Here is an 18,854-nt window from a genome sequence, read left to right as displayed (position 1 = left end):
AAGCTGCCGCCGCCGCCGCCGCCACGGTATATAGGTACTCTTGTACTATGTACCATGTTCTGACCGGCACATGGCCATGAGGAAGGCTTTACTTGCTTAACTATATTAGATACATATATGCGTGTTAGAGATAATATTGTAGACGAGCGGTATAGACGCAATACATTCTTGTAAACGTACAGGATTTGTACGCTGTAGTTCGAACTAGTTTACTGGTATATAATGATGGTTTTCTGTTTGCAGGTACACAATGAACGAAGAGGTGCACGAGAGTACTCAACAGAGGTCGCCCGCGCACCAGTAGAAAGTCCCATTGACGAGGGCATGCAATTGCGTATAACCAAAGACGCATGATTCAGATCGACGCATCTGAACAAGATGTAAAGCGGCTAGTAGACTCTTGGTCAGTGCCGGGCAAGATTGGTTTGTGGGAAGCATTTAAGCAGTTATGGAGTTGGAATCCTCCGTCTCTAGGTGCATGACTAAGCCTTGACTAAAGCCCAGCCTCAAATGTGGCCGTGCAATCCGAATCGAGGCTTAGCGTGATCGTCGGTGATCGACCTGTGGCGCTCCCGCAGCCTTTTATTTTCTAGTAGTCGTAAAAGGGGGTGCACTTCTCGAGTCTCAGACTACGGTCATGCTCTTCTCGCTTCTCGACTTAAGCGCTACTTGATCATCGGCTATGGCCATCGCGTAAGTCGGAACCAATCCCGTGATCGCCACATGAAGTTATTGACACACGTGCACAGAAACCCAGGTGCTCCCGCTGACTCCTGCTCGCCGTCCCGGTTCACGGAGGAAGTCATGGATGATGGATGGATCTGCTCCTCGATGCGCCGAATGGTCTGGTTACATCTCGACGGCACAATCGTGAACCAGAAGGTCATTGGACTAGGGTCAACAGGCCTTGTCATTGAGCAGGGACGGTGGGCGATCAAGATCCCTTACGTTTCGAGAGGAATCATCCGTGGGGTTGATGGATTGCCAGACGAGGTGGAACCTCTGACACCCGAGGAGGGCGACTACGATGACCGGATCCCCCTGATCGAGGAGATCCAGTGCGAAAAGGCAATGTACAGGAGACTGGGGAACCACCATGGCATCGTACGCTGCCACGATCTCGAGTCGACCGATCCTTCGATCCGAATGGATCGAATGAGCGGGGATCTTCGACATTTTCTCGACGAACAAAAGCGGCCAACACGGCAGACGCAGTTACGCTGGTTTGTCACATTGGCACACACCATGGCGTATATCCACGAACATCGGATCATCATCGCTGATGTTCGACTGGACAACCTCTTGCTCGACGACCATTTGGCCATCAAATTCTGCGACTTTGCAGGGTCAACCTTGATGCCTCTCGAATGGGATCTGCATGGCACCGACGATTTTGGTTATTCAATCTTGATCGACATTGGACAATTCGGGGCCGTCATGTATCAAGTAATCACCGGAAAAAAGTGTAAATTCGAGCTGGGGGAAAAGGAATCCGATAGTTTGTTAACAGGCACTCGACGAGAAGACCTTCCATCAACCGAAGGTGTTTGGCTAGGTCACATCATTGAGAACTGTTGGACTATGTCCTTTAAGTCTTCCAACGAGCTTGCCGCAGCCCTTGACCAGGCAAAACTTCCCGAAGAAGTCCAAGCTCCGATTCCTTCTCAGTCGGCGGACAATCTCTTGACTCTTCAACCTTGACCACCGAGTGTTTTAGGCCTGCTGCACCTCTGGTGCAAATCGACAGTGAAAGAGCAGCTTCCAGGTGGCTGATCATTTGATCATGATATTGGCTGGTCCCAAGCTGCCTGGGTCTCTGCCTCCAGTCTTCGGTCTATCAATTCTTTTCCCACCCGCGTACCAGAAAGCTTCGGATCGATGGTTGGGACAGTTGCCATGTTTCTTGACCGATGAGGCTGGATAAACGTGCTCCACCTTGTGATCCACGTTGTGTTGACTGGATAGACGAACAACTTCAACAGGAGGCTCGAAGTTATGGCATGGAAGGTGGCCATTCGGTTTCTTGGTGCAACGGCGGTGATATTTAGGACCTGGGTGGACCACTTGGCAACCACAATAGTTCGGGTTTGACATGGTGACAAATGGCTTTGACTGGTATAACTTCTCTTCAAGATATGAAGCGAAACCACTCGTGTATATGATCAAGGTCTGTGAAGCTGGGAGAGGGAGAGAAAGAAGATCAACGCTTGATAACTTCGCCTTCATGCCCTTGAGTACGTGGGGTTGCGTCGTCCCTGCGAGGTGCTGACCGCACCTGCGCGCCCAGGGAAAAGGGACATATCTATACGAGCTCAGAGAGGGGACGTCACCGTAGACCGGGGAGGCCATCTACCGTAAGAGGAACTCGATGGTCTGGCCACGTTTCAAGTGACACAAGCAACACAAGAAATTTACACAAGCAATTGATGAGCAATTCGATATGCTGACCGGTTCCTCGGTGGAATATTGCCATGCGTTTGGACCTCCTGGCAACAATAAGAGAGAGGTAAGCCTAGTGACCAGATTTTGGGAAGCAATGTAACCTTGAGGCTGCGGTCACGCTGTCCGGGGGCCCTCACGGGTGCCCTGCCGGAGGGCCATAGTACGAGATGCTTCAGGTCTGAAATCCGCAAATGCAGTTTGGAAGAGATGAAGATTTCATCCCTGGATATAGTGAGTGGTGTTTCAAGTCGCGTCTACGGATGCCCGACGTCCGTATGAGGAAGAGGCAACAGGATTATACAAGTCTGCTCTATGGTGACTGTTCATGTGTGCCTCGAAGTGCCTCGAGGACTACGCACGATTCATGGGCCACGTGCTCATTGAACTCACGAGTGTAAGGGCTCCGGCACTTCCTAGTCCGGCCAGGCTACCATCCAAACTACTTCTGCATATCATGGTCAGATAGTATCTCTTCGTCGTCAGCCCTATCCCGCCAACCTCCCTCTCTCTGCTCCCATCTGTTGTGCCACCGAGTCCACTGCCGCAGACAGCTTATGGCAGGTCGTCGTAGCTCTCGGTCCAAAGATTCTCGATGATGTGCCCCAGCCAGAGGTTCTGAGTCCTCGGAAGGTCTCCTCTGCGTGGAAACTCGGCGATTGACGGGTGATGTTGGTGTTTGGAGAGGTCAGAGCTGCACTTGTCTCCCATGATGACTTCTACGAAGTCATCACCCCGTTGGCTGATGTCCATACAGGCCATGCGAACTCCAGGGGCTGAGATTGAAGCACACGATCACGCCGTCACAGCTGCCGAGACGTTCATAGACTTTCTTTGCATATTGAACATGCTCCTGGGTGTATTCATCGTAAGCTACCTTGACTGTAACATCGTTGTTGAACAAAAAGATCATTCCAGTGCCTCCCCCAGCCGATATATTCCCCCGACATCTGCGTGTCTGCCAAACACATAAAGTCCTGTATCTCGGAAGGTCGGGGACGCCGCGTTGTCATCGCCATACTGAGGAACTAAATGACCGCATACACATTGCAGTCGAGTTGGCCTGGAACAGGACGGAGGAGATTCAGGGCAAAAGCAATGCGCAGCCTTGGTAAATTAAGCTTGCACGGCGTACATTCTCAAACTGGATGATTGAATAAGCTTAATTTTAAACACTAGGAACCGTCGTTGGACTAAATAAATGCTAATGTACGGAATGAGGTCGTGTCCAATTGACATATCTTTCGAAGATGACACATACTAGTACGGAGAGAAAAGCGCGCACACATTCACACATACACATATATACACACACACATACGAACAGATAGGCAGAGAGAGAGAGTGCAAAAGAAGAATGCGTGGCACTTTATTATTGCGTTTTGGTTTTGGCATCAGGATTCATTGGTCAACCAGGTGACTCAGCAATAAATGAGACGCGCTAAAAAACCAATTTACGCGTCAACGCGTCGGACGTGTTCTGCGCTATTGCACCGATATTCGTTTCCCCCCTGATTGTCGGCGTACACATTGATCTCGTTGCAATTTTAGTCCACCATCTCGATAAACCACTTTGACCATGGCGCTCGATACGTTCCAACTGCGCGATAAAGCGGTGCAGGACAGAATTCGCAATGCCACCGAATTCCTGGACCCTACCGACGATGAAGCCAGATCCTACCGAGGCGACATTGTGTTGATGCTCAACCGCGGCCTGCGAAGACTCGTGGTCAGCATCGACGATATCAGAGCACACTCACGGGAGCTCGCCGACGGTATCCTCTACAAGCCATTTGATTATTCCCTCGCCTTCGACGCCGCGCTCAAGAAAGTCATCGGCACGATCCCAAACCGACCTCCCTTCGAGCAAGATGAAGATCGCTTATACTATGTCGCGTTCTCGGGATCGTTTGGAGAAAATACCTGCAATCCGAGGACCTTGGGGAGCTCATTGCTCAACCGAATGGTCTGCTTGGAAGGAATTGTCACAAAGTGCAGTCTAGTACGGCCAAAAGTTGTCAAGAGTGTGCATTGGAACGAAAAAAAGCAAACCTTCCACTTCAGAGAGTACAGAGATCAAACAATGAGCGCAAACGCGCCCGCTAGCCTGAGTGTCTACCCGCAGGAAGACGGAGAGGGGAATCCGGTAAGCAAAGGCTGCATCTTCGTGCAAAGATTCCAGGCACTAATGACAACGGCAGTTGGTCACCGAGTACGGCTACTGCACATACCGAGACCACCAGACAATCAGCATACAAGAAATGCCAGAACGAGCACCGGCCGGTCAGCTCCCGCGAGGTGTCGATGTCATCATGGACGATGACATGGTCGACCGAGTCAAGCCTGGAGATCGCATCCAGCTGGTTGGCATCTTCAGATCCCTGGGCAACAGAAACGCTGGGTCGGGCTCCTCTATCTTCAGGACCCTGATCCTGGCCAACAACGTCGTTTTGCTATCATCGAAGTCTGGCGGTGGGATCGCAGAAGCGCAATATACCGACCAGGACGTGCGAAACATCAACAAGTTTGCCAAAAAGCACAACATTTTCGAACTGCTGTCACAATCACTGGCGCCCAGTATTTACGGACACGACTATATCAAGAAATCGATTCTCCTCATGCTGCTAGGAGGTATGGAAAAGAACTTGCCGAACGGTACTCACTTGAGAGGTGACATCAACATCTTGATGGTTGGTGATCCCTCAACCGCAAAGTCCCAGCTTCTGAGATTTGTGCTCAACACTGCTCCCTTGGCAATCGCCACAACTGGCCGCGGTTCTTCGGGAGTCGGTTTGACTGCCGCCGTCACCACAGACAAAGAGACCGGCGAGAGGAGGCTCGAAGCTGGTGCCATGGTCCTCGGAGATCGTGGCGTGGTTTGCATTGATGAATTCGACAAGATGAGCGACATCGACCGTGTTGCCATCCACGAAGTCATGGAACAGCAGACCGTGACTATTGCGAAAGCCGGCATTCACACATCACTCAATGCCAGATGCAGTGTCATTGCTGCCGCCAACCCCATATTTGGCCAGTACGACAGCAACAAGGATCCACACAAGAACATTGCCCTACCAGATTCTTTACTGTCACGTTTCGATTTGCTCTTCATCGTCACAGATGACATCGACGATAAGCGAGACCGCATGATATCTGAGCATGTCCTCCGAATGCATCAATATCGCTCGCCTGGGACCGAGGAAGGTGCACCCGTTCGCGAACAAGCTAACCAGATCTTGGGAATCGGCGTTCAAGAGGAGCACAATGCGAAGCAGACATCTGAAGTGTACGAAAAGTACAATGCCGTCTTGCACTCTGGATTCACCATTGCAGGCTCCAGTAGACGTCGGAATGCTAACTCTCAAGCCCACCCTGTCAGCATGCCGTTCCTGAAGAAGTACATCCAATACGCCAAGAGCCGATGCAAACCCAACCTGACCAAAGAAGCGAGCGATTATATTGTCAATGCTTATGCGGACTTGAGAAACGACCAGATGAAGGCGAACCAACGTCGAACCAGCCCAATCACGGCCCGAACGTTGGAAACCCTGATCCGTCTGTCGACTGCCCATGCGAAGGTCAGATTGTCCAGTCGCGTTGAGAAGGCGGATGCTCTGATAGCAGAGGAGCTCCTGAAGTTCGCCTTGTTCCGTGAGATCCCCGAGAAGGTGGACGGAAGAAGAAAGAGACGCAAGACTCGCGATGCAGATGCAGACAGTTCCGAAGAGACCAACAACTCTTCCAGTGATGACGACGACGATAGTGTTGATGGTGATATAGCATATCGCGGCACCAGACCCGGTGGCAGCGGGCGTGGCTCGAAGCCTCAGACTCGCAGCCAACGATCCGGACGTACCAACGCCAGAGCTTCTGGACGTGGCACTGGACTAGCCGATGCCGAAGATTACGACCATGAAGTCTCTGGAGAGCAGCAGCAGCCCACCAGCTCTCGACACTCCAGACACACAGGGGCAGAGTCACAAATGTCCCGCATGAGTATCGCCAGCTCTTTGCCCAGCTCCCAACTTCCCTCCACACAGGCCGACACTCAATCGCAGGGCGAGACTCAAGAGCCACCACCAGCCGCCATCTCATCCGCACGTCTCGACATGTTCCGTCGTGCTCTCGGTCCGTTGATGGTCACTTCCCTGTTCCAGAATGACATGGCCACCGTGCCAGATGTCACGGCTGCGGTCAACCATGCGATGGAGCAGAGGAACCAAGAGGAATTTTCCGACGTCGAGGTCCTTGCCGCACTCAAGGAGATGGGAGACCAGAACCTGATCATGTTCCTAGAGGACAGTGGCGAGGTTTACAAGCTGTAATGAAGAAGGGAAATAGCTGGCCGTGCTTTTTGGGTTTTGGATTTTGTGATTCGTTTATGTACTGTTTGTTGCGTGTTCGATGTTCTCGACTGAGGGCATATATCTGCGGCGCCGTGGAAGGGAACGGGTGAACGAGTTTATGGTCAGGTAAACAACTGTTTTCTCAAAGGATTATACCGGAACGATGCCACATAGAAGGGCCATGCTTTGACGAGTCCAATGAAAGAACTACTCCCATGAGTGTCGCCCCGCGAGCATTCTTCGTTAATTATATTCATGGTTCTCTTCTGTGTGTGTGATGGTGATGGGAGTATGTATTCAAACTTGACTTGATCATATACTCTTTTAAGTAGATGCGTATGATGGTTGCTTGCCTACTTGTTGTTACATCCATCCATCTGTATTTGTTGAGCGAGGAGTCTGTTCATGAGGCTGAATCTGTAGTGTCCAGTCCAAATGAGATGCTCTTCTTCGTCGCCTTCAGCCTCGCTGATTTCCCTATCCGTTTTTAATGACTCCTGAGCTTCATTGGCATGAATGAAACGTCGCCAAGGGCGTGGAAGGTTGGGACTGGCTTTAATACCAGTGTCGAGGTCACTAAATGCCACCTTCACAGCATTGTTAATATCGGGTATCAGGCGTGCAAAATCCCGTTCCCTTTTACACTTGCTGGCCATTCCGAAGCTTCACGTCCTCGCCAGCCCAGACGCCACCCTCCTCTTTGGCTTTGATCCTGAGTCTTCGCACCCGGCGAACGTCGCTCTCGTTCTTCCGAGTGAGATACCATGTCCAGGCACTGGCAAGCCAACTCCCACCAATAGCTCCTGCACAGATGCCAAAGGAAACCTTGTATCCGTTGTGTGCATATTTTTGTCTGAACAACTGTGGTCCAACAACCCCACCAACTTGACCGATGCAGGATTGGAATGCGAGTGTAAACGCCGTGCCGGTTGAGCCTTCCAGAGTTGCAGAGCGCCCTGTATGACGTTAGCACTAGCTGGGACTGGGACGAAGATTCGGCAGTTAACTTACAAGCCCAGAATGGTATGAAATACACTGAATAGAACATGGTGCCAAAGATACAAGCAATGTACGTCGCAGTGCGGCTGACGTCGGTGACGAGGACGAGGAAAAATGCCAGTGCCCCAGCACAAATGATCATGATGAATGCAGGTCGTGTCATGTACGCCCGACTGAGAAACCAGCCGGCAAATATGATCGACAAGACGCTTGCTGCTGCCGGAGGGATGTTGAGCAACTGGTTCCGAGGGAGTCCTGCAAATCCAAGGCCGGTGGTGACTGTCGGCAATTGCCATTGCAGGCCGTATCCACCCAGGTTCATGAGAATCTGAGACAGACAGAACGCATACGTCCGAGGATTCTTCAAAGAAGCAAGTACTTCTTTCTTGCTAAAAGCAGGGTCCTCCGTGCGTGGAGCATTTTCTGTAAGTCGCATCTCGATGTATTCTTGCTCTCGCGGAGTCAACCATTTCGCGGAACGCTTGGATTTGGGGTAATCGGGAAGGACGAGGAAGACGACACCGGCGAAGAGGATGGTGAACAGGCCTTCGAGAAGGTATACCCTGGACATGGATGTCAGCATCAAAGATTGACCAGGGGCATCACTCGTGCGACCCGCTGTTGAGCCCCGACTCACCATTGCCATCCACTCAACCCACCCAGACCATTCATGTACGAAACTCCGTACGCGATCAAGCTACCAACGACTCCAGCGCAATTCTGAAAGCCAAACATCCACATGATCGGCTTGCCCATCTCGTCACTACGATACCAAGAACAGAGCTGCATTGGATGAATACGTCAGAGGGTGATGTTTGGAAGCTCTGATAAAACTTACCTGAGCTGCAAGACCGGGAAACAATCCAGCCTCCATCATTCCGAGGAAGAAACGAGCGGTATACAAGCCGTGCTTGTTCGTGACTGCAGCATGGGTGGCGAGCACCTGGAGGACTGTCAGCTTTTTTTTCCATGTCCAGGAACCGGGTAGGGAACGCACAACTCCCCAGGTTCCAATGATCCGAGACTGCCAGTGCCTTGGTGTCATTTTCTTCAGCAGTAAGTTGCTAGGGACTTCGAAGACGATATAACTGATCTATTTCATGCAATTAGAACCCTTTTCCAAGGACAGGAAACTTTCCATGACACTCACAAAGTATATTGATTGTACCCAATTGTACTCGTCCGGCGTCATGTGAAGCTCTTTCAATATATTACGAGGCTCGCCGACCTGTAGCACCTTGACTGTCGCAGCATTGGTGTAGTCCACATTCTTGAGCATATACATCAATCCAATGAGCAACAGGAACCTCTTGTCGACTTTTCGCATGATCCGGCGGTCTTCTTCGGCCGAGAAAGTCGATAGGAAGGCGGCCCTCTGATCGGACAGCGAAGACGACGATGACCTGGTCAGAGCCTCCTCGGTACGCAAGCCAGCTTCTCCAGCTTTGGAGGCCTCGTAAGTTATCTCCCCCATGATGATAGAGTCGACAGAACAGGCGTCGAGTCTGTACGAAAAGTCCGAAGAGACTTTTCTTGGTTCTCTTTGACAGGGGTGACGTCCGCAACTGACCGACCTCACCTCGTGGCAGTATTTACCTTTTTAAAACTTCTGCACACTGGTGGCTCTTTTTGAGGATTGAGCCGCAAACTCGGAATGCCCTTGGATGGGACGCTTCCGGGTCATCTAGCCTCTTCGTGACATGGATAGCGGACTTGTCCTTTTGCTGGGATTCCTCATTCAAACTAAAATTGCGTGCGAACTCTCGGAACATTGTTCGTGCTTTGTTAATTGGAAGAGCTCGAGCGTGGATCTCTTCTAGAATCCGTTCTTGCACAATATCGACATGGATGGCGACATTTGTGGGGCGTTTTCCAGCCTTCACAGTGGTCATGACCACCAGGGACAAGAGGTCTATAGCACGAATCGAATTTTTTTTTTCCTTGTGGGAAGTTGGGAACTGCATCGAATGTACATGTGGCAGATACTCTCGGAACGTGCCTCAGACCAGGGGTTCCCTTTTCCACGGGAATGGCTAAGTTCGACCTTCAAAAACGTGGTCGACTGAGTCCAACATATCACGTACCGTCGGCTGTGGCGTAATCCTTCTGCGACAATCGATCTGGCCGAGTCTAATCTGTTTGGAAGGGATATCTACTCGTATCATGGCTACGTGTTTGCACCCATGGCCAATGAACATCTTGTCTATAAATGTATACGTCTATTCCCTGCTCACTTCAAATACGCAATGCGATTCTCATAAATTTAGGAAACTCTCACGACGAGTCTCCCTCCACTGACCTCGCCTCTTCTCATACTGTCCAGGGCGTGGTTGATAGAACCGAAACCCTCTTGGACCCCGAGCACAGTAGGGGGGACCAGAAGGCCCTGACCCAATAGCCGTTCCAGCCAGAGCATCAAGGACTCTCCAACTTCGGGGATCTCGTGGAACAATTTGATGGGGACATTGTGGAAGGCGACGTTGGACGGCGGCGAGGCCTTTGGCAGTCCACTGAGGCCGATCAGGTGAGATGAAAGCAGATCTCCCTGTGTCGTGGTAGAGAGAGGCTCGTCGTCAAGCGCATTGCGTTGTTGTAAACAGTCCAAAAGATGTGTCGCCGTGTCCTTTCCCACTGTGTCGGCGGCGAATCGGAGCCTCTTCTCGGTGGCCGATCTGACGATCTCAATCGCCCGTTGGGGGTCGTGACTGTCGACCACAATGTCTGGTTGGGCAGCAGGGACCGTAGAAGCAATCTTGAGGGCGTGTTTTCGATGATCGATGGCGACAATGGTTTTGAGACCAACAAGTCTGGCAAGCTGGTTCAGCATGAAAGCGCTCGTCGAGGAACCGCCCCAGACGGCGATCCAGTCACCCTTCTTGGCCCTCGAGACTTCGTCTATGCCCTCGAGGCACTCGGTCTTGATGTCTGCGGGCAGACGCGTGGCCTGTAACTTCCTGACCATAGAAAAGAGATCCGGTCCGTTGGCGACACTCGTAAAGTCGACACCGGCACATATCCCCAGACACAGTGCGGCAGCTACGAAGGCTACGCCCAGAGCTGAGCCGGCCTCGGGCGTAATGTTGAGAGGTAGTCGTGCAGCATTGAAATCTGTCGCGACGACGTATTGCTGATACGCGGCCTTCCGTAGATCTCTGTAGTCGGTAGATATGACAATTACCTTGTCACCGGGGTTGAAACGGGATTTTCGTCTCGAACAGATGGCCACCTCGCCCACCAACTCCCTTCCTGATATGTAAGGCAGCTCAGGGATACCAAAGTTGAAATCTCTGGGATCTGTCAGCTGTCCAAGTCGGGACTTGCAAAGCGTTGGACTTGCAAGGTCTTACGGTGCTTTCCAGTCTATAGGGTTGAGACCGATTGCAATATTTCGAACCAGTAGCTCTCGATTGCTGGATATTGAAGGAGTAGGATGGTCCGTTACTTCCACATAACGCTGCTTTGGGCCATGGAGTAATAGCACTCGTTGTTGCGGACCAACACTGTCTGATGGGTTAGGCAGCTTTTCGGGGTCGGAAAGTAATATTGGCGCGGCGATACTCTTGGATGGACTCGACGATCCGACGAAGCTGAAGAACTGCAGCACACCCATGTTTGTGGAGGTACAAGTTGTCGAATTCAAGCGCCACAAGATACCTCAAGAATGACTTTGAGATGGCGTTCAGTACCCTGGCACTCAGCATCCGAGGATTGTCGAGAGAAAAAGCAGCTCAGGCACGAATCATGGCCGTTCACCTTGCGAAAAGCACAACCAGCACGCGTGTGATGGGCCTTACCTCGCAACCCAAGGCTTAACGGGGAGATTCGACATGTCTATTGTCGCCTTTTGTGGATTTTGCACATCAACCAGCCGTGAAGATACCTGTCTGATCAATTACAGACGCTTCTTATCGAAGGTGTGCTCGAAAGCCACTATGGCACAATTAGCCTTACCGTTCTCCAAAATCTTGGGCCATAAACATATGGTGCAATCATTGTGGATATTCGTAGAGCCTTAGGAGTGCCAGAACCCAGCAAAGCACCCAGAAAAGCACTCTCCCTATCTGTGGACATATCCGAACGGGCTCCAGGTCCAAGTCTTGACCACAGGTACTTGCAAACGCATAAGAAGGGCCACGCGGGGCATTGGATGACCGCTTCTGGATACACCAGACTGTAGTTCATTGCGTGCTCTTCGTTGCGATTGCGTGATGTAGGTGGTTGAACAATGATTCCGGCTATCGGCAGCCATACGGTCCCATGCCGATCGATGAAGATGGCTTGTCAGTAGTCGTCTGGTCTTCATACCACTCCGTGTCTATCTTTCGTCGTAGATATTTCTTTTCACCAGAGTAAACAGGACCGAAAGTAGAGGTCGAGTGTTACTGTTGTTGCTGGGAAATTTAGTCTTGCTCTTACTGCCAATCAAAATGGGCGACGCGTCAGAAAATGCCAAGCCCAGCAGTTCCGCGCCCAAAAAGCAGCTCATCCTCAATGCCTTTGCCATGGTAAGTTCAGATTTCACATTCGCCCAGACAGATTGGGGGAAGAAGAACAATATGAATCTTCAAGGGACTTGGCCGCCTTCGCTCCTATTGACATGACTGACCAGGCTTCAATCTAGAATACACCGGGTCATCTAGCACCAGGTCTTTGGCGACATCCTCGGAATCAGACCAACAACTACAAAAAGTTGAATTTTTGGACGGATCTCGCTCAGCTGCTTGACAAGGCTGGTTTCCATGCACTGTTTCTTGCCGACGTCCTTGGCTGCTATGATGGTAGGTCTACTCGTACTGGGGGATACCTCTCATCCCCCTATCAACCATTTCGCAACGGTTTTACGGCACAGGTGGTATATTCTAACCACAAATTCCAGTTTACAAGGGCCCGGCCAATACTACGCCTGCACTCGGTGCAGGGGCACAGTTTCCGGTCAATGATCCATTGTATCTCGTGCCAGCAATGGCAGCCGTGACGAAGAACCTCGTGTTCGGCATAACGGCAAGCACAACATACGAACAGCCTTACTCCTTGGCCAGGAGATTTTCGACAGTTGACCATCTTAGTAATGGCCGTATTGCTTGGAACATTGTAACATCCTACCTTGATAGTGCAGCTCGCAACTTCGGCCTATCACAACAAGTCGAGCATGACACAAGGTATGAAATTGCCGAGGAGTATATGGACGTGCTATACAAGCTATGGGAAGGCAGTTGGCGCGACGACGCCGTGGTGGAGGACCGAGAGTCAGGGGTTTATGCCGTCGGCGAGCGAGTTCGCCAAATCAATCACCGAGGGAAACACTTCAACGTGCCGGGGCCTCATATCTGCGAGCCATCGCCGCAGCGAACCCCGTTCTTGTTCCAGGCTGGCACTTCCAAGACTGGTCGCACATTTGGTGCCAAACACGCCGAAGTAATCTTCGCTGGGGCACAACTCCCAGAGAAACTACGTCCATCGGTTGATGCCATACGTCAGCTTGCCAAAGAGGCTGGCAGAGATCCCCAGCATGTGAAAGTTATTGCCAGCATATGCGTCATCTTGGGTGAAACAGACGAAGAAGCCGAGAAGAAACACCAAGAGCTGCTGTCCTATGGAGACAAAGAGGGTGCTCTTGCACTCTTTGGCGGCTGGACGGGCGTTGATTTGTCCACTTATTCCGACGACGAAGATTTCCGGTTTGTCAAGAAGCCCATGATTCAATCGATCGTACATGGCTGGGCGGATACAGTGCCGGGGAGCAAAGATCTCAAGTGGAACAAGGCCCGCATTGCCGAGTACTTGCTTGTGGGAGGAATGAATGGGAAGGTTGTAGGATCACCAACAACTGTCGCGGACGAGCTGGAGCGCTGGGTCGAAGTGGCCGATATTGACGGCTTCAACCTCAATCACGTGACGAACCCGGGATCGTTTGAGGACATTATCGAGTATTTACTACCTGAACTTAGGAAGCGAGGCATCTTCCGCAATGGGGTGGAACAGGAGGGACTCACGGCTCGGGAACAATTTTTCGGCTCGGCATCACTTTTGAGTGACCATCCAGGCAGCAGATTCAAGTGGACAAAGGAGCATGAAATTCCTCCCTACCAGCACGAGTGAGGTGCAAGAGTGAGGTACTAGATGTATCGGGTCAAAGAATCCACAGAGAATCTACTTAGCGCCATTGGACGGTGACTTTCTTCTACGACGCCCTCCGCCGCATTCAACTTTCTTCGAGAAAAACAAGACAATCACCTTTTAGACTCTTCAAATTTTCTGTCTCATTGGATTCCATCGACTATTCATTTTCCGGGGCTCTATATGTTCCCACCCGGGTGTTACCAGTCGAATGTCTCCCAACCAGACAGCTAGATATTTCCCACCTCACCCGGTCTTGATCTCGTCCGCAGCACCGTCAAGCCCATTCTGAGGCTTCTTGTACGGCTCATCCTCTTTATACGCGTCGTACTTGTACGCCGCGGCAGCATGATCACCTCTCACTCCCTTTTGACCCTTTCCATAAATCTTCTCCCTCGCGGTGAGTCCATCCTCGGGTGCTTCCGGGTAGAGGCCTCTCTTCCTCAACTCGGGAATCAACAGGTCCACAACGTCCTCAAAGGTTCCAGGCGTGGTCACGTACGCGAGGTTGAACCCGTCCAGATCGGCCTCGCGGATCCACCGCTCCATCTCATCCGCGACCCTGGAGGGGTTGCCGATGCCCACGGGTCCGAGGCCCCCGATCGCGGCCTTCTCGGCGACGACCCGCGGCGTCCACCTGGGCACGTCGGGACTCGTCGTGGTGAAGGCGTCGAGCATGCTCGTGACCTTGTGCGCCTCGGTCGAATCGGCCGCCGTGATGTCTTGGTCGATCGGGATTTTGGAAATGTCGATCCCCGTCCATCCACTGAAGAGGACCAGGCCGCCTATGATCGAAGCGTACCTCTTCAACTCGTCGTGCTTCTCGCGCGCTTCCTCGTCCGTCCTGCCCACGATGGGCGTGAAGGTGCCAAAGAACTTGATCGAGCGGGGATCGCGACCCTTTTCCGCGGCCAGCCGTCTGATCTTGTCGATCTTTGGGCGCAGTACCTTGGGGGAGTGCGACGACACAAAGATGGCCTCTGCGTGCGTGGCGGCAAACTCGCTTCCGGCGGGCGACGTGCCGGCCTGGAACAAGAACGGTGTGCGCTGAGGAGACGGGTCGACGATGTGTCGTGTGTCGAGGTTCAAGTATTTGCCGTGATGGTGAATGGTCCGCACCTTGTCCGGGTCGACGTACGTGTCGTTTTCGGGGTCCGGGTTCAGTGCGTCATCTGCCCATGAACCTTCCCAGAGCCTGTGTAGTACATCTACGTCAGATATCGTGTCGACAATTTGGTCCCCGGTGGGTGGTCAAGTGGGTTAATTGTCAGGTTTGGTCAAGGGAAGTTGGGAAATGGGGTGCGCATGTTCTCTCACTTGTACAGAACCCTGAGATACTCGTCCGCCTGCAAATACCTCTCGTCATGGTCGATGGGGGTGTCGATTCCTATGGCCTTGAACGCGGCCTTTTTCCACGACGTGACAATGTTCCATCCTATCCTGCCCTTGGTGAGGTGGTCGAGCGTCGAGAAGCGCTTCGCCAGCAGGAACGGGGGCTCAAAGGACGTCGACGCCGTGATCCCGAACGCGAGGTTCTTGGTCACGGCGGCCATGGCGGAGATGGGTATCGTCGGGTCCGTCATGGGCCACTGCGCCGCGCGCCGGATGCAATTGTCCAGAGAGTCCTCGTACGTGTCGTACCCGCCGTACGTGTCCGCGAGGAACAGGGCGTTGATCCCTCCTCGCTCGAGCAGTTTCGCGAGGTCGATCCAGTACTGCAAGTCTCGCTTGGTGGCTGATCTGTCCTTGGGGTTCTTCCATTGTCCGGGAGACAGGTGCCCTACCGTGCTCATGTCGAACGCGTTGAGGAGGATTCGATCCTTTGGGACATCTGCGAATCCTGACGCGGTTGATTGTCCATTTCCATTCGAGCTGACGTCTCCCATTTTTGGCCTTTTTTTTCTTTTTCCTTCTTCTTCTTCTTGTGGATGGCTACGGATTGTAACTCGAACCCTCGTCTCTCGTTGGTCCTTCTTTTTCCGTTTTTCTTTTTCTGGTACTTTATTCTAAATTCTGGGATAATGTAGGCTATTGTTTGGACAGAGACAAAGTTTGTGAAACAACAGCTGACACTACTTCGAGAAAAGAACAGGAAAAGTTGATTAAACAAAGAGGACTACTGCCACACCTCAGGCTAACAGTGGACCTCACAAGATGCCCAGCACGACATCGGAATCAAATTGGATACTGCTTGCAACTAACTAATAACAGTACCGTACAACTTCTACTCCCCTGCCACATGCGTCGTTTTGTTTTTCTACGACCGTGAAAGTCGCTACAAAAACAAACCGCTGTTCTCCGAATCAAGATCGAATCACGCAATTGCAATCTGATTTCGACCGTCTATCTCACAACGTGGGTGACAAATCCCACGGGTTGTGGGAATGGGAATTGTGGTCATTATTGCGCCATACTCCTGAACGATGGCGAATATCTTTGCTGTACGCTCTAAGAACGGTTCGAAAAAAAAGAAAACCCACATATGGAGTTCCTTTGTAAGGTGAATTCTCGAACACTAACCTCTCGGAATCTTTGTCAACCAGTGGGAGTATTTCTAGTGCCAAACATGCAAGGTACTCGGAAACTCATGCTGTACAGTAGTAATGATCAGTACCATTATACTTATCAATGATGTTGGTGTACGAAATCAAAAGATGCTCCTCACGATTGTTTGGTTCTAGACTTGTAGATATCCACTATCATAGTAGATACATTTGCAGCCTCCACAGGAGAGAGAGAGAGAGAGAAGGCTCAACTATTTTTCATCTGTGTCAAGTGCTTGCCTCGGATGATTTATCAAAGACGGAATGGAAGGTGGCCCTATCCCCTCGGCTCGTTGTCTTTTACTTGCATTTACTTCCATAGACTCCGTCTCTTTTTCTCTCTCCTCAGAGACCGGCACCACCAATAGAAGACCACGATACTGAGTTGTAACAGCCATTAAGGCTTCATTTCCTTCTCCTTTATTTACGGACGTTGCAATCTGTGTAATGGTTTTTGAAGTCGTGTCCTCGGACCGCTTTACACCAACATTGCCCCTTCTGTGCCGCTCTCCTTGACGCATCTTTTACACAGAGCGCTCCTGTATCACGATCGCGGTATCTTGAGCAGCAGTATCGGTTGCCTTGTTGTCAAGTGTCTCTTCCTCAACTCTCCCCACAAGTCCATCGCTGCGTCCACTACCACTTGACTTGTTGGACCCAGTCTCGTTGCCATCATCAGAAACATCTTCGACAACACGCGCTCTTCGTCCAATGTACAACTTGATCATATGGGCCAGAGCGATCAGACAGACCGCATTGGCCAGCACGAACGCGTAGCCTTTGGGGAAGCGTGGTGCCTCTACGGTCTTGAAGACCAACAGTGGTGTCCACGCCGTCGTCGACTGCGAGACCGTGTTGATCAGAACCAGCACAAACGCCCTCTGAGCCGGTGAGTATCGCAGTTGAGTATTCACCCACCCGTACAACACACTCGACATGGCGACGGCCGAGTACGTCGTCATGAAGGCGAACCATTTTGCCGATTCCGAGACGTCCCACACCACCAGGATGATCAAGCCGATAATGTTCCAGGTATGGGCGACCGTTATGGCCCAGGCAGGGCCCCAGAGGAGGTCTGAGCTGAAGCAGATGAACAGTGTGTAAAATATCCCCAGGGCGGGAGAAGCTGATCCCAGCTCATTGACTCGCGCCTTCGAATATCGATTGAGGCTCTTGAGCCAGAGTAAGAAGCCCCCACTTGAAGTATTGATGGATCCGTTCCAGAAGAAGATGTCGAGTAGCAACAAAGCCCAGAAGCGACCGTTGGTGAGGACCTGTCTGATGGTCCCCAGCCCGGCCTTTTCACCAGACGTGTTGTGCCCGTCACGCTTTAGACGTGCCTCGGCCAGGTCAATATCGCTCTGCTTCAAAAACAATCGATTCGGCTGGGCAGGGGTGCCGGGAAGGACGAAGTAGCCAAGTATGCCGATTGGAACAGTGATTATGGCACAGATTATATACATCCACCGCCAGCCTTTGCAAGCCCAAGTCAGCATGAATTCTTTTGCACGACGAGAGTCGGACGAAGTCTTACCCGCAAGGCCGTGGACGCCATCTAGTCGACTAGATGCACCCGCTTGAATGAGACCAGCAGTCAATGTGCCGAGAGTGAGGCCGACATAGAAGAAGCCACCACGGCGAGCAATCTCGTGGCCTTTGTACCAGGACCCGAAAATCACATGGACGAGGGGAAAGAAAGCAGCCTGGAAACAAGGCCTTTGATTAGCTGACCAGTGATCGAAAAGGGAAGTATCAATGCATACCTCGAACCAGCCCACCATGAATCGGTATGCCATCAACTCGGCGTAGCTGTTTACACGGTACTGCAACAACGTGAAGATCCCCCAGGCAATGTCGAGAACTGGAATCAACCAGTGAAGCGGGATGCGTGTCGACAAGAACAAAAAGGGTAGCTGCCCCAGAACCGCACCGACGACATAGATGGTCTGGAGATGTACAAGCTCATTACCATGAAACCCAAGGTCTTCCTTGAGACCTCCGACGTATGCATTGTCTGTGCCACCACAAAAAGCACAAGTCAGTGAGTGTGGTGAAGATGTTTCTTGGGGTCAGGTACTGCTCACTTATATTCGCCTGGTCAATATACTTTGTCCAATAAGCCAGAAACACATAGGGAACGATGAGTAAATCGAGCTTCCAGATCAGCCGACGTTCCTCCTTGGTGTCGTCCGGAGCGAACCAGCGGATGTGGTGCCATTTCCGAGCGGTATGGTATTCTTTACCCATGGTTCACGTTCGCTATCAGGAATTCTATGACATGGATCATGCAACAACCTTGTATTTAGTTCCCAAAGCGAGAACTTATGTTCTCTCTTCTCCCCATATCGCTACCAAACTTGAAGGCGTCAGTCATGCTCATCATTGCGTCTTCGAGAAAGCTTCTGCAAGG

General features: G+C 51.6%; 7 protein-coding genes across 8 annotated transcripts; 3 read left to right on the top strand and 4 right to left on the bottom strand.

The window, feature by feature from the left end:
* The first annotated feature begins 638 nt into the window (after window positions 1-638).
* On the top strand, window positions 639-2,400 carry PV06_08193 (uncharacterized protein). Its single transcript, XM_016409502.1, has 2 exons — window positions 639-693; window positions 750-2,400. The coding sequence occupies exons 1-2, from the start codon at window positions 683-685 to the stop codon at window positions 1,699-1,701; spliced, it is 963 nt and encodes a 320-aa protein (XP_016259810.1). The 5' UTR covers window positions 639-682; the 3' UTR covers window positions 1,702-2,400.
* A 1,618-nt stretch (window positions 2,401-4,018) lies between these two features.
* Window positions 4,019-6,914, top strand: PV06_08192 (uncharacterized protein; the record flags this gene model as incomplete). Its single annotated transcript, XM_016409501.1, has 2 exons — window positions 4,019-4,585; window positions 4,641-6,914. 2 exons carry the CDS (start codon window positions 4,019-4,021, stop codon window positions 6,762-6,764), a joined length of 2,691 nt encoding a protein of 896 aa, XP_016259809.1. The 3' UTR covers window positions 6,765-6,914.
* A 510-nt stretch (window positions 6,915-7,424) lies between these two features.
* On the bottom strand, window positions 7,425-9,258 carry PV06_08191 (uncharacterized protein; the record flags this gene model as incomplete). Its single annotated transcript, XM_016409500.1, has 6 exons — window positions 7,425-7,741; window positions 7,797-8,347; window positions 8,422-8,567; window positions 8,623-8,727; window positions 8,782-8,877; window positions 8,935-9,258. 6 exons carry the CDS (start codon window positions 9,256-9,258, stop codon window positions 7,425-7,427), a joined length of 1,539 nt encoding a protein of 512 aa, XP_016259808.1.
* Window positions 9,259-10,047: 789 nt separating this feature from the next.
* Window positions 10,048-11,394, bottom strand: PV06_08190 (uncharacterized protein; the record flags this gene model as incomplete). The annotated part of the gene is made up of 2 exons (XM_016409499.1): window positions 10,048-11,071; window positions 11,132-11,394. The coding sequence occupies 2 exons, from the start codon at window positions 11,392-11,394 to the stop codon at window positions 10,048-10,050; spliced, it is 1,287 nt and encodes a 428-aa protein (XP_016259807.1).
* Window positions 11,395-12,209: 815 nt separating this feature from the next.
* Window positions 12,210-14,016, top strand: PV06_08189 (the record flags this gene model as incomplete). 2 transcript variants are annotated; one of them, XM_016409497.1, is made up of 3 exons in its annotated part: window positions 12,210-12,289; window positions 12,406-12,562; window positions 12,661-14,016. In XM_016409497.1, coding segments are annotated over 3 exons (1,460 nt in total), but the record flags the coding sequence as incomplete, so codon positions are not given. The 2 variants fall into 2 exon arrangements, with proteins under 2 accessions (XP_016259805.1, XP_016259806.1); XM_016409498.1 differs by lacking the exon at window positions 12,210-12,289 and having other exon boundaries at window positions 12,371-12,562.
* Window positions 14,017-14,081: 65 nt separating this feature from the next.
* On the bottom strand, window positions 14,082-15,865 carry PV06_08188 (uncharacterized protein). The gene is made up of 2 exons (XM_016409496.1): window positions 15,219-15,865; window positions 14,082-15,096 (listed from the first exon to the last, which is right to left on the bottom strand). Exons 1-2 carry the CDS (start codon window positions 15,785-15,787, stop codon window positions 14,148-14,150), a joined length of 1,518 nt encoding a protein of 505 aa, XP_016259804.1. The 5' UTR covers window positions 15,788-15,865; the 3' UTR covers window positions 14,082-14,147.
* A 1,103-nt stretch (window positions 15,866-16,968) lies between these two features.
* On the bottom strand, window positions 16,969-18,691 carry PV06_08187 (uncharacterized protein; the record flags this gene model as incomplete). The annotated part of the gene is made up of 4 exons (XM_016409495.1): window positions 16,969-17,918; window positions 17,979-18,147; window positions 18,208-18,458; window positions 18,529-18,691. 4 exons carry the CDS (start codon window positions 18,689-18,691, stop codon window positions 16,969-16,971), a joined length of 1,533 nt encoding a protein of 510 aa, XP_016259803.1.
* Between the last annotated feature and the right edge of the window lie 163 nt (window positions 18,692-18,854).

The sequence above is a fragment of the Exophiala oligosperma genome, assembly GCF_000835515.1.
Source record: "Exophiala oligosperma strain CBS 72588 unplaced genomic scaffold supercont1.8, whole genome shotgun sequence".
NCBI lineage: Eukaryota > Fungi > Ascomycota > Eurotiomycetes > Chaetothyriales > Herpotrichiellaceae > Exophiala > Exophiala oligosperma.
Note: the sequence above shows the minus strand (reverse complement) of the source record. Positions and strands in the feature narration are given on the sequence as shown.